The 14,265-nt window shown below is 33.9% G+C and overlaps 1 protein-coding gene across 1 annotated transcript; it reads left to right on the top strand.

Annotated features, from left to right (window-relative positions):
- The first annotated feature begins 5,107 nt into the window (after positions 1-5,107).
- Positions 5,108-6,652, top strand: LOC11408094 (uncharacterized). The gene has a single exon (XM_003615871.4). It carries the CDS (start codon positions 5,157-5,159, stop codon positions 6,450-6,452), a length of 1,296 nt encoding a protein of 431 aa, XP_003615919.1. The 5' UTR covers positions 5,108-5,156; the 3' UTR covers positions 6,453-6,652.
- Positions 6,653-14,265: the final 7,613 nt, after the last annotated feature.

Below are 14,265 nucleotides of genomic sequence, written 5' to 3'. Positions count from 1 at the left end.
GACGAAAATTTCCGACTTCAAAAATACGAATAAAATGGGTAAGAATAGAGAAAAGTGGTCAAAATTTTGGGTATGACAATGACCTTTGTTTCTCTCTTGCCCTTAGGCACACCTGCAGTTTTAGCCAATTCAGATTTAGGTACCCATATCTTCATGGGTCCTTTTGGGTTAGTTCTGGAGGTTTTACTTTTCCTCCTTTGCACCTTGGGGTGAATGCAGAATGGCTTCTGATCATTCAATACGTTAGGTTTAACACCTTTAGGTATTGTTTTCTCAGAAGCAATAACTGCTTTGTTCTTCTGATCCTTTGGCTTTGGGATTTTAGATTCTAGTTTAATCAGATTCTGAGGAACAGGTTCTGATCTTTTCAGAATTTTAATCTTTTGAGTCTTAGGATCAGATTTTGTCATAACCTTAGTCTTGAGGTTTTCTGGCTTTGATGTTATCTTAGCCTTAGAACCAGAAGCTTCAGGTTCTGACTGAACAGCAGTTAAAGCATCAGTACCTCCAGGCACAAAGGTGGATTTCAATCCATCCTTGATACAATCACAGTAGCTCTTGAGACTGTATTCTTTGGATTTCTCCTCAGAATATCCAATCCCTTTGCCATTGTTCTTGTATGTGCTGTAGATCATAGAAGCAACTTTGCTTCTGTCTATTCCAGCCATAATAAAATCATCCAAGGCAATCTCATGTTTATTGCCTGAACCTTTATCACATTTTTCTTGTAGCTTCTGACAAAGAATTTTGAGTCTATCTTCATATGTTGTTGATATGAGGTTAAACCCTTTTAGTTCTTCTTCAGAAGCTTTCAGCTCCAATAGAGTTGACTTTTCTTGTTTCATTAAATCAACATATTTTTCTTTTAAATCTGTCAACTCATTGGTTCTGTGCTCAAATAGTGATAAAAGTTTTTTTAGAGAATCCACAAGTTCTTGTCTAGGAATTTTGGAATATACCTCATTTTCATCTTCTGAATCTGATTCCGCTTCTGATACTGCTTCTGATGATACTGTTGCCACTAACCCCATGGCTGCTTTTGCATCATCATATGCTTCTTCTTTATCAGAACCAGATTCACTGTCCAAATCTTCCCAAGTTGCCATCAAGCTCTTTTTGATTTGTTTTCTGAATTTACTGGAGCTGAAGCTTGATTTCTTTGATTTGCTTTTAGACTTCTCCTTCTGAAGATCAGGGCAATCAGCAATGAAATGACCAGGCTTCTTGCAGTTGAAGCACCCCTTCTGATCTTCTTTCTTTGAGTTCTTGTAGCCACCTCTCTTGCTCAAAAATTTCTTTTGCTTCCTTGCCAGATACTCAAGTTTGTTGGACAACATAGCCATCTTTACAGATTGATCTTCATCAGAATCTCCATCAGGTGATTCTTCTTCAGATTCACTGGCTTTGTAGGCTTTAGAAGATTTTGAAGTCTTTCCTTTAGATGGTAAAGCAATGGATTTACTCTTCTTAGAGAATTCATGCTCATTTAAACTCATTTCATGCACTTTGAGTGAGCTAACAAGATCTTCAACACTTAAAGTGTTTAGATCCTTAGCTTCCTCAATAGCAGTTACTTTGGGTCTCCATCTTGAAGGTAAGCTTCTCAAAATCTTACTAACATGATCAGAAGAAACATAGCTTTTCTTCAGTATTTGCAATCAAGAAACCAAAGTTTGAAATCTTGAGTACATTTCTTCAATACTCTCATCATCCTTCATTCTGAATAGTTCATACTGATGAACTAGCATCAAAGCTTTAGCCTCTTTCACCTTCTTGCTGCCTTCAAAGTTGGCACATAGTGACGCAAACATAGCCTTCGCAGTAGATTTGTCACTCATCTTCATGTATTCAGTGTGAGGTATAGAAGCCACAATAATCCCTCTGATTTTGTGGTGCTTCTTGTAAAGCTTCTTCTGAGCAGGAGTATGTATTTTTCTGTCTACATCAGCTCCTTCTTCATCTAAATCCAGGTCATCAACTCCATCTTCCAATATGTCCCATAGCTCTTCATCCAATCCCATGATAAAGCTATACATATTTGTTTTCCACCATGAAAACTCTTCTGGATCTCCATTAAACTTTTGAGCTTTACTAGAGTCTGTTTTCTTGTCAGCCGTATCATAGTCATGTTTGACACTTGTGTATTTTAAGGATGTAGTTGATTCCTCTCCTCCAGACATGTTTTTCTAATAGATCTTGAACTGTAACACGATTAAGTGCTGTGATAACAGAGCAAGCTCTGATACCAATTGAAGGTGTGAAAAACACAAGAAGGGGGGGTTGAATTGTGTTTTCTTTTTCTCTCTAAAAAATCTTCTTCTGATAAACCTTCAGAAGCAGTTTGTGAGTGCTTCTGATGAAATGATCAGAATTAGATATGCAGCGGAAAAGAACAGAGCAGAGAAAAGAAAGACAAAGACACAAGAAGTTATCCTGGTTCCTTCCACAACACGGAAGTAGTCCAGTCCCCCTTGCACTTCCAAGGAGATTTCACTATAATCACAAGGATTACAACTGCTCAATACTTTCTAAGTATGAGACTTCACAAAGATGCTCAAGCACACACGCAAGAGTCTTCCAATGCTCAAGCACTAAGCAAGAGACTTCTAATGCTCAAGCACGCAAGCAAGAGACTTCTGATCAAACAAAAATACAAAGAATTAAGTTTGACTTGAACACTTGATATACAATCAGTGGTGTTCTCAATACAATACAATAAAGACTCTAGACTTTGAATTTCTAAGATGTATCAAATCAGTGCAGAAATTCAGTGTGCTCTGTAGAATCAATTTGACAGAGTTTTGGCGCTTTTGAACTTGTATATCTCTATCTTACAATCTTCAAGTCTTCACTCCTCTATATAGAGGCGTGAAAGAGACGTTGAGATAATTAGCACGTCTAAAGAGTCGTTTGAAATCCTTTGATCATCCACCAGTAATTCTTTGCCTGATTTGGGTGTAGTCCTTTGAAGAATAAGCTTCAAATTCATTCCCATCTTGAAGGCATAAATTCTGCAGGCATGGCTGTTGTCTTGTCTTGTAGCGCAGACAAAAAACAGAGTAGTGGAGGTAGTGGTTGTACACTTGTACTTTGTCAACTCTGTTAACGAAGGACAAATGCTCAATGCTATCCATATGACCGTTGATACCTCCCTTTCAATTCTTCGTTCTTCTTAGATAATATTGAATTGAGAAACAGCTACTTTGGATCTTTAGTTTGAATATACAGATTAAATGTAGCTTCTGGTGATGATTTCGCTTCTGATGAAAACCTTGCTTCTGATGACCTTCTGCTTCTGATGAGCTTCTGCTTCTGATGACGTCATCACTTCAGAAGCACTTCAGCTTCAGGAGCACTCTAGCTTCAGACGCAATTTTCTTCAGATGCTTAGAATTCTTTTGCTTTCCATTGTTCTTCCAAGACCTATTGAAATTACTTGACTAGCCTTTGGTCCTGTACACTTGAACAATAATTAGTAATAACCAATTGACAATTTTTAATACCTTGTTATCATCAAAACTCATTAAGTTTCATTGTGAAACACATTTTGTTCCAACATTAATCACTTCTCTACCATCCCTCAAGAACTTGAGGATAGTGTTATCCTGGATTTCCTAGGCTACACTGAAGAGGACACACAACAAAACAATCGGGTTGAAGAAGGACAAACGGTTTCAACAAAAATCCAAGAAGGAGAAAATGAAGAAAAGAAGACACCAGGGTCACCAGAGGAAGAAGAGAAGAAGGGATCTGAGGACAATGAAGCAGAAAGGCAACAAAACTTCCCAAATAACAACTCTCACACGGTTTTAAGCAACTTGAAGTCCACTTCCAAACCAACAACTGTTATGACTATACCGTTGGACACACTCTCACCGCTGGATCAAATACCTCCCTTCCATGAACTTTCTCAGCCATTGGATGAATCTGCCAAGACTGAAAAGTCTTGCTTGGGAACCTGTGCAACTGTTCCCAATATTGCTTTCCCCCACTCTCAACGTGGACCATCCGATCGACCTACTTGTCAAATCCAGACATCCGAGGCATCCATCAAGCGGCCTCATGCTATTCCCTCTGACCTGTCTCGCACCCAATCATTAACCCCAAACCATGAGGTCAAGGTTTCTCCTCCAACGGATAGTAATGATAGCACATTAGATTTAAGGAGGCACCAAGAGCAATTATCAAGCCAAAGTGGACAAGAGACTACATTCAATTCTTAAGTGATGTTGGGCCTTTTATCTTATCATCTTGGATTTCCTATCGGGTCAAGCCCATTATCTGTATTAGGTCTAAAGACCATGCCTATTTATAGAGGCACTGTTCCCCTTGAGGAGATAAGAAATATTCTGCCGTTTTATTATTCTTCTTTATGTTATTTTGTTTTTGCTTTCTTTTTCCTTGGCATAACTTAGAACTCTGATAATCTCCATACGTGAATCTATCAATGTTGGTAACCATTTTTTTAACATGAAATTTATTAACCACCCTGAGTACATAATATTCACCACTTATTTTACATAAATATATGTACTTCGGTCATTTTTTGAAACCATCAAATAATTTGTCAATGACTTGTATTTTTAGGTTTGATAAAGTAGTTAATGAAATTCATGTTAAAAAAGTGGTTAAAGACAATATCAACTACCTATAACAACCGATTCTAGATGTCCCGTGCAAGTTTGAAACTGTGGATTAGCATTTTCAACTTATAAATACAATACCTACTTGAAAGTTTGTTTGCATATATGACGAGCTGCCGTCGCTCTTCCACAACACAGGTCGTCGATCTAGGTCCACTCCGGATCATTAACACTGGCCTTTTAAAAGAGAAAAAGACTTAAATTAATAGCAAGACTAACGTAATTTGTTAACTTGACAAATATTAAATTAAATGAGGTAATAAGATAAACAGAAACTGACGAGTGATTGTGATGTAATTTTAAGCATAAAATATGAACTCATCTTCCTAAATTTTTCAAGTTAGTCAAGACCATCAATCATTTCTTATATTTAATTAATCTTTTGGTAGTATTCCTCGAAGCTTCATCTGAAATAATTAAGGGGATAGCTTCCCGTAAAATGTTATATATGGTTGATCACTTGATCTAAGTGCATTTATCTTTGAAAGCAATTTTAAACAACTCAGATAGAAAATGATACCGCTGATCATCCAAATTCGGTGTTGGCTGTTGGAAACAAAAGTGTGGAGATTTGTAGGCTTTGTTTCCGCTGCTGTTGGACTGATTTGTTATGCTCTAAGCTCTTCTTTCAACCATCTATTTGGAAATTGGAATTTGTTGAAGGTAATTCTTTATACTCTTTCCAGTTTCATCATCTGCCTCCTGATTTTGTATGCAAATACATGGCAAAACTCTAGAAGTCTTCGGTTCAAAGCTCATACAGCTTTTCTAGTATTGACAATCACTGCTGTCTATTCATTTTTCTCTGATAAAATTATGAATGGAAAACCAGATGCATATACTCTAATTTCGTGTACTTCTTTTTCTATGATGTCACTTAGCTTGTCGAGGCAAATTCAGTGTGGATTTGAAGTTGATCTTATGTACTTTTATCTAGGATGTTTAATTGTACAACTCATGAAGATTAAATTGTCGTTAGCTATTGTTGGAGTTTGTTATAGCTACTGTGTTATTATTCTTCGGTCTTCATTCTCTTCCTTAAATGTTACACAAGAAACTCAATGTCTTGGACTTGAAGAACAACATGTGATCATTCAAGTTGATTCACAACATAAAAATACCAATAGTCATGACAACATCATGCAAGAGTTCATGACTTGTATGAACGAGCTTAAGCAGAACAATTCAAATATTGCCAATAAGTTTTTGGAGAAGGTAAAAGGGAACGGTAAATTGGTAGTGACTGATCACAACTTCATAATTGATGCCCTGCCAAATGAAACAATCAATCATCTTCATAAAACCGTGAAAATGATGGTGGATGCTGGGTTTGAGAAGGAGTGCTCTGATTTGTACATTAGTTTGCGTAAAGAATGGTTGGAAGATTTGTTAATAAATAAATTATTAAGGTTGGGAAAAATGGGATTTCAGGATTACATGCTTGGAAGATGGATTAAAGCTTCTAAGGTATGTCTTAAAATACTATTTCCAAGTGAGCGTCGACTCTACGATCGTGTCTTCTCAGAATCAACCAATGAAGCATCTAATCTTTGTTTCTTGGAGGTTTGTTATGGAGCGACGATACAACTTTTGAATTTCGCAGATTTGTTTGTCAATCAAAGTCCTTCAACGTGGCGTTTATTTAAACTCATTAGCATGTTTGAGACGTTGCGCGATCTGATTCCTGAGTTTGAATCATTGTTTCCAAGTTCGTTGGTGAACGAAGTAATACAAATAAAGAATAGATTGGGTGAAGTTATTTCAAGTGAAGATAATTCCCCCTCATCAATTGAAGAGATGCAAATTTAGTTAGATAGACAAAGGAGGGTAGAGATAATTAATTAATTACTGATTATTTACTTCGGAGTTTATAGGAAGTTTAGTTATAAATGTTATTACTTGATATGTTTGTACCCTATGTATAGCTTAGCTTATGGTGGAAAACATGTGATTGGGTAAATCTGCAAGTGCACGGTTTACCGAAGTAGTAAAAAGAGAGTATTGTTCCAACTGGGAGTTGTTCAATTCAATTAACTTTTATTGATGATTAGAAAAAGAGTTTCAGTTGCAAAGTTGTGATTTTTAACTGTTAAAAAAGAATAATAAAAAGTGTCTTAGAATTATTGGTTCATCTTGATGACAAACCGTTCACAAACCAAACCTTAAACCTAGAACTTTATATTGTACCTACTTTCTAAAGACAAGTTTCTATTAAGCCTATCACATCTCTTTTCGGTTTCAGTGAGTGTGTTCCTCTAGCAACCACGCCTATTCTCATGGTTGATTGCTATGGGAATCCTTGAAGAACGAAACTTTATTTGTCCCAAGGTTTGCTGGACTATTCTCATGTTTTGCAATCCTTGTGTAATTTCACTTGTTCCAATATCAAAACTTCTTCTTTCGATGCTTCGCTTTGATTAGGATTAGGTCATTAGACTCATCCAACAATCCCAAGACAAGAAGAGTCTACTCACTCATGTTCATCGTAGACATAGAAGAGAAGGAGAAGAACATAAATAAAATAAGAAGAAAGTAAAAGAAGAACTTTTATTAAAGACGACAATTGTCACTATTGAATTCCAAGAACAAAAGATGAATTGTTGTGATTGCTAGCTACTCTATTTATAGTTTACAATGAATTAAGTCCTAAGAAATATATCGCTAGAATATTCCACAAGAAACCACGGGCTTTTAGGTTAGAAATAAACTAAGAAATATTTATTGTCCTAAGAAAATATTTATTGTCCATGAAGCAGAAAGCAGCAAAAGGCATCATGGGAGTTGGCACGGCCGTGTGGCTGGCAGCACGGGCCGTGCCAAGCATCTAAATCAGCTTCAAATCTCTTTCTTTTGCTCCAAGACTCAATCTTTAGAAATATTTGTTCTTGAAATTAAATAACTTGCAGTTGAAGTAAAATAGTTCTAGAAAGGAAATAAAAACAAAAAAAATCTAAATAAAATAGACTCAAATAATATATTTAAAACATTAATTATTGACTCATCAACATACCTTGTCTAAATATTTCTCTACACTTCAATAATTGATCTAAGGAAATAATTACACAATTAATTCATGATTCAAGTCTCTCTCAGTTTTCTTTCTAATAACATGGTATCAGAGCGTAGTTTCAAGTATAGATGAGTCTAATGTTCATATCGATGCTTATGACTCAAGAAAACCATAAGGTCGTGGTAAAGTTTTTACTAAGGGCTCATACGGAAAGTATCCAAGTATATTTTGTACGCACTTGTGGTCATAAAACTACGCCTACTAGAAATATAATTCGAATCAGTGATAAATTGAATGACTTGATCCTCAAGGAAATATAATTCAGGAGCGGAATGCAACGATTCACATCGACATTGATGATCACAAGTGAAAACTGGAATTGGTTGATGAGAATCGACTTGCTCCAAAGTCTTTTCATCTCAATAAAGTGATTTCACACAAATTTTAAACTTGCTTCAAGTTGTTGATAGGAGATCAAAGAGTAGAGATACAAATTCAATCAACTCTGGCAAACCATTGTGTAAGATCATTCCAAACAATAATAGGGTTCTGAGAAAACACAATTGTTTGAGGAATGGGCTCAGAGACAGATTTAACAATCCAAGAGTAGATGACATGATTGCATTGTTTCATGCTCCGCGATTCAAATAAAGAATATCAGGGATTGGTATTGAACCACCAATGAAAAACAATTTATTCTTCGTGGCAAGTGCTCTTTGCATTAAGGCCCCGTTTGGATAAACAATGCTTATAACATTAGGGCTTATAGCATTAGAGTTTACATCATAAGCTCTTATACTTGATAAGCTATTTATGTTAGGATATGTACACTAAAAAGTACTTACATAAATTGAATTGTTTGGATGTGACATTGCATAAGCAATTATCGAAATTTTAAATATTTTTAATTTAACAAAAAAATCAGAGAATCGAACCACAATTATAAAGATGTAAAAAACAATATTATAATATATTAATTATAATTATATATATATGTGCTCGTGATTTTCGGATATCAAACCATTAATTGATTTGAATCGTCAATCTTTGAACTCTCAATTTTTATTCGTGGGAAGGGAAAAAATGAGTAAAAACCCTTATCGAGACTTTGGATTCGGGGGTCGGTTACGCGAAGGGAAGGTGCTAGCACCCTAAGCATCTACGGTATTCCGTAGGAACCTCTTACCTAACTTATCTTGTGCTAAGTTCATTGCTTATTTGAAAATTATTACCTAGAAAATCTAAGTGAAAGAATGGGGAGAAGAAGTATGTTTTTGGTTATTTTTATTTGATTTGGAAGGATAAAAATCCTATGCCTACATACCCTTAAAGAAAAGGGATCAAAACCAATGTAGTTCACCTAAAAAGTTTCTTTTTGGTGGGTTAGGTTGATTTTAAGATTTTTTGAAAATGGATTTTTAGAAGAGAAAGAGGCCTCAAGGCATAGAGATAAAATAAGGTGAGGTTGGTCAAATTTTAATTACAAAGAAATCAAGTCTATTATGAATATTAATTCAATTAAGCATTTTGATTAAGAAAATAAAAGGAAAAGCAACTTGGGTTACAAACCAAGGTTTATTAAGAAAATATTTTTTTGAAGTTTTGCATATTTGATTTTTTTGGAAAAAATATGATTTTTTTAAACTAACAGTAAAACTAGCGTAACGGCGTAACGTCACAAGAAATAAACGTGAAGTGTCGATGCATGTGTCGGTGCGTTGTGTTATTACATCAATTCCTAGATACATTCTATGGTCTCAAGAGAAATATAATAGAAGAAATAAAACGCGCAAAATAAATTACATCAATTTCCTAATTATACACACTAAATAATACCAATAAAATAAAATGACAAAGTTAAACATGCATGAGATGATTCAAATATACTATATCAATAATATAATGAAAATAAAATAACAAAACGGTAAATAGACAATCAACACAAAGCAAAATATTTTTGTAAACTATTGGAGTGATTTTTTGCAAGTGAAGGAGGTGCAGAAAGTAAAAACAGAGGTGTAAAAACGAAAACAGTAGTGAATTTAAAAAAAACAAAGGGGCTCAGACTGGATAGATCTGGACCGTCTGATGAATCAGAAGGTCTAGATCTAATCACAGGAAGTCTCATCACAGCCAATAGATCTAGATCAAGAGTTAACAAAAGCGAGGGAGCATGGTAAGAGTGAATAAGAGCACACACTAGATATAAAGGAAAGGAATGAGGTATAACTACGATGCTGTTGCCGTTTTCTTCATTTTTACAAAAGAGACTTCTCACTAAAAAAATGTTTTCTCACTTCTCTCTCAACAAAACAAACAGCCGCCCCCTTATATCATCTTCTCCGGCGAGATAGTGTTTTCCGGCGCGGTGGCCGGTGGTGGCACCACCGCACCGGAGTTCAAACTTACTTTTGCATGCTGGTTTCAATTCTTAAAACAAATTTTCAAAACAAAACACGGATTTACATTGATCTACAAAACAAAATTCGAAAAAAAAGGATGAACAAAACTCTTACCCTTTGTTACTTCTCGTACCGGTTCGGCTTACCTCTTCTTCTATGGTTCAGATCCGGTTTGGCTCGGTATGTATTCCGGTTCAGCCGGTTCGATTCTGTTGTCACTTTCTTCTCCTTTCACGATCCGGTTCAAGCTCTGCTCCATCTTGCTGCTCAGTTCCGAACCAGCTTGGATTTGAATGTGACTTTGGTTCCGTTTCTGTTAGTGTATGGTGATGAATTTCGATTTCGAATTTGTGTGGTGTTGAAATCTTATGGCCGAATTTGTGATTTGTTGTGGTTTATGATTGATTCTAAAAAAAATGAAAAGAGATCACGATGAACATTCATCTGTTGCTCATGATTTTTGTTTGTTTTGACTCTAAAAATTGAAGAAAGGAAATTAGGGTTTTTGTGTGAAAGCTGCGGCTGCCAATGATTGGTGACTCTGAAACCGCATACTGGATTTGGAAACAAAATTTTGACAATCTGCCTGAATGAGGCGTGTGAAAAAAAAAATAAAAATTTTGGACCCTTGCCAGGATTTTTCGGACTCATTGACATTATAGCACAAAAACAGAAAATAAACTATTAAATATATAAAAAGAGTAACTAATTTTAAAATTAAAACTAATAAAATATGGAAATTAAATACTGAAATAAAAAGAAGATAAAGAGAGAAGAGGGCCCGACTGAGAATAAAAAATGAGGTACTTCAAAGTAACCTCTTTGTCGAAATTTCGTTTTAAACGACGAAAATTCCTAACTTTAAAAATACGAATAAAATGGGTTAGAATAGAGAAATGTGGTCAAAATTTGGGGTATGACAATATAGTATAATCAATATTTGTCCTTAAAAAAAAAATCAAGTTAAGTTTGTTTTTTCTATTCAATTTTATTTTATTACGTAACAAAAAATAATAAAAATTTTATTTACGTGTGGTACTTTAGTAAGATAAGTATATAACAATTTTCTTACTTATGCACCGCAAAAGATAATTATAATTAAAATATATGTTTTGAAAAAGTGGATCAAAAGAGAATCGAAGGAGGTCACATAAATTCATAAACTCCTTGTTAAGCCGGAGGGTAAGTTGAAAATTTAGGCTTATTGAAATATGGCATAAGCAGCTTATAAAACTATGATAAGCTATTTTTATTTGTTTACTCAAACACCTTTAAAAAGACTTATGGGGGTAGATAAACCCATATAAACTCAAAATAAATCAATCCAAACGCGGCCAATAACTTACAATAGTTTATTACAGATTTGGATAACAATAAACGAACTTTCCTATAAACCCGTAGCTGAATTAACTACTTCTATTTTTCTTCTGAGTCTCTTGAATTGATGAACCGGATTTGGATTCACATGGAACTGACTGGTTTAATTTTCACAAATAGAAAAGCAACCATTCACATGGAGAGATGACAAGCGTGTCCCTTTTTTTTTTCTCCTATGAAATTTCAAGGAAATTCTTCTGACAACGGATTGAAATTTTCTTTGACTAGTGGAATGAAAAGAACGTGAACTCTTTTCTCTTTGGACTTCATTGTATAGGACAGAGATGTCAATACTTTTTATTCATTTGAAATTCCAAGAAAGCGGACTACTAACCTACTTCCCACAATCTTTCAAAAGAAAAAATATATACTTCCTAGTAATTAATGATATATGGGTTTTGCTAACGAGTCCTCGAAAGATATTTTTAAGGATTCATCATGATTTTTTTAAGGATTCCTCATAAGGGCACTTTAAAGTAGATTTTTATTTTGGTTTGTGTATTCAACACATTAAAACATCTTAAAGTAATATTTTCTACATATAAGTTATCAATTGTTTCTATCTTTAACAATTGCCCTAAGCGCAATTGTTAACAAGACCCTTGAGAAAATATTTGTAGAAAAAGTTAAATAGTTTAATTTCCAATAAATTGAATGCATCAATTTCTATAATCTTTAACAAGTGCACTAAGGGCACTTGTTTCTATTTTTGAATAATTTCCCTATCTAGAGAAAATACTAACTTCGTTTACGCATCGAATGATACCATGTTAAAAGAAGTAAAATTCATATAAAGAAGAAAAAAAAATATGTGAATGAAAATTATTCTCATTGAATTGAAAAGTGGTAATACAATTCTGATTTATAGAGAAAGATGGAGCGTGCAAATACTAATTGTTGTCCCTATCAAATCCCTATAATATCTCCATAATAGCGTGAAAATAAAAACAATAACAAACAAAATCTTCTAGCTGTTAATTCTAAACCATTTGACTCTCTATGCTATCAGTAAGAGTTCATCTATCGATATTATCCATTTGAACCAATTATTTAATAATGGCTGAGATTTGTTTGTTCAACAGTCGCAGTTTTGATTCGCTTTGTTGCAAATTTAGATTCTTCCCTAATGGATCCTCATCTTCATGATTCGTCCCACAATCTCCCCAACTCGCAAAGGTCGCATCGCTCGGAGCCTCTTTCATGGTCATTTATGTATTTTGCATCCACCGCCTCTCCGTCGACTATGCCCTCCACCGCATCGTCGAATCCGCCGCGAAACACCAATGAAACTGACTTCGACGAGAAAGAGAATTATGAGGATTTGAGCGGACTCAATGATAGAGAAATGGAAACGGATACCGACCGATGTGATAAACTATTACAAAGTTGAGGACGAAGGGAGAACTAATTGAGAAGATATTAATATCTTTTAGCCGGAGATCGGAGCTCAGAAGACGGCAGCAATGTGGAAAGTAGAGGAAGGGGAGAAGAAATTTCAAGGGAGATGAAAGAAGAAGAAGAACTCAGAAGAGTGAGAAACTTAGGCATTAGTAAAATTAGCGGATAGCTGATATTAGATGATAGTGGATAGCTTATAGCTGATGACCGATGATTGATAGCTGATAAGCTAATTGAAGTATTTGGTAAAATTAACGGTTCAACTAACTAATAAATATAAAATGACATAAAAGAACATTCTTAATTCACAGTAAAATCAATATCAATTAATATTCAAAATGCTTTTTTTTGACAAAATATTTAAGAACCTTTTTGTAGATGAATAAAATATTTAAGATACTTAGAGTTAGTAATTTAATATTATATATATTCCTTAAAAAAGTTTATATATATATATATATATATATATATATATATATATATATATACTATTTATTATCATTAACTAAATTTTTCCGTTGAATATTTATTTTTAAGTTTGTATACTTTATTAAGAAATTTTAAAAAAATTAAATCCAATTTAACTTATCGTCTAAAAAATATAAGTTTTTTTCTTTTTGAAAGGTAAAAAGAAGATTTTTTTTCTTAAAGGGTCAAAAGAATATAAGTTATAAGGGAACGTGAAAAAAATACAAACTTGACAAAAATTATTATTTCAAACTCTTGGAAAGAATGAAGTATTATTTTAAACTTGACATTTAAATGTAAACGTAGAAACATAGAACCTAAAAAAAGAGTATATGTATGCTTTTTTGTCAAAAAAAGTAACATTAAAAAATATAAACATAGAACGTACAAAAAAATGTAAACGTAATATTAAATTGGTTTGTTTTAAATTATACTCCTAAAGGGTAAAACTGGATTTTAGATAAAGTAATAAGGGTAGTATTGGAAGAAAAATAATAAGCTATAGTTATAATCTTAAACGCTAATTGGAATAGCGTCTGACAAATAGCTTATAAGCTCGTGAAATAAGTTATTAACTCGTGCTGAAAAACACTATCCAAGAGCTTATAAGCTATTCACTATTATAAGCTCGTTTTTTGGTCCCTTTCACGGGTTGACTCAAGGCACTGTCTTTCATTAATTTTGTATTTTTCAACTGTTCTCTTATGAGCTGTCATGGTTTTAGTGGATATGCCCAAAAATTAGGTGTTGTATATATGCAACTGTAGAAGACTTTCTCTTGATTGTGAATTTGTGATGTAACTAATTTTTAGCATAAAATATGAACTCGTCGTCCTAACGTTTTCTTATATTTAAATAGTCTTTTGGTAGTATATATTCCTCGAAACTTCATCTGAAATAATTAAGGGGATAACTTTTTATAAATATTTATATATGGTTGATTTAAGTGCATATCTCTCTTTGAAAG

This window comes from Medicago truncatula, chromosome 5 (genome assembly GCF_003473485.1).
Source record: "Medicago truncatula cultivar Jemalong A17 chromosome 5, MtrunA17r5.0-ANR, whole genome shotgun sequence".
NCBI lineage: Eukaryota > Viridiplantae > Streptophyta > Magnoliopsida > Fabales > Fabaceae > Medicago > Medicago truncatula.
The sequence above is the reverse complement of the archived record's forward strand: the minus strand, read 5'-3'. Positions and strand labels throughout refer to the sequence as shown.

Coding starts and splice junctions, on each gene's coding strand:
- LOC11408094 (XM_003615871.4), top strand. CDS start 5,157: ATGATACCGCTGATCATCCAAATTCGGTGTTGGCTGTTGGAAACAAAA.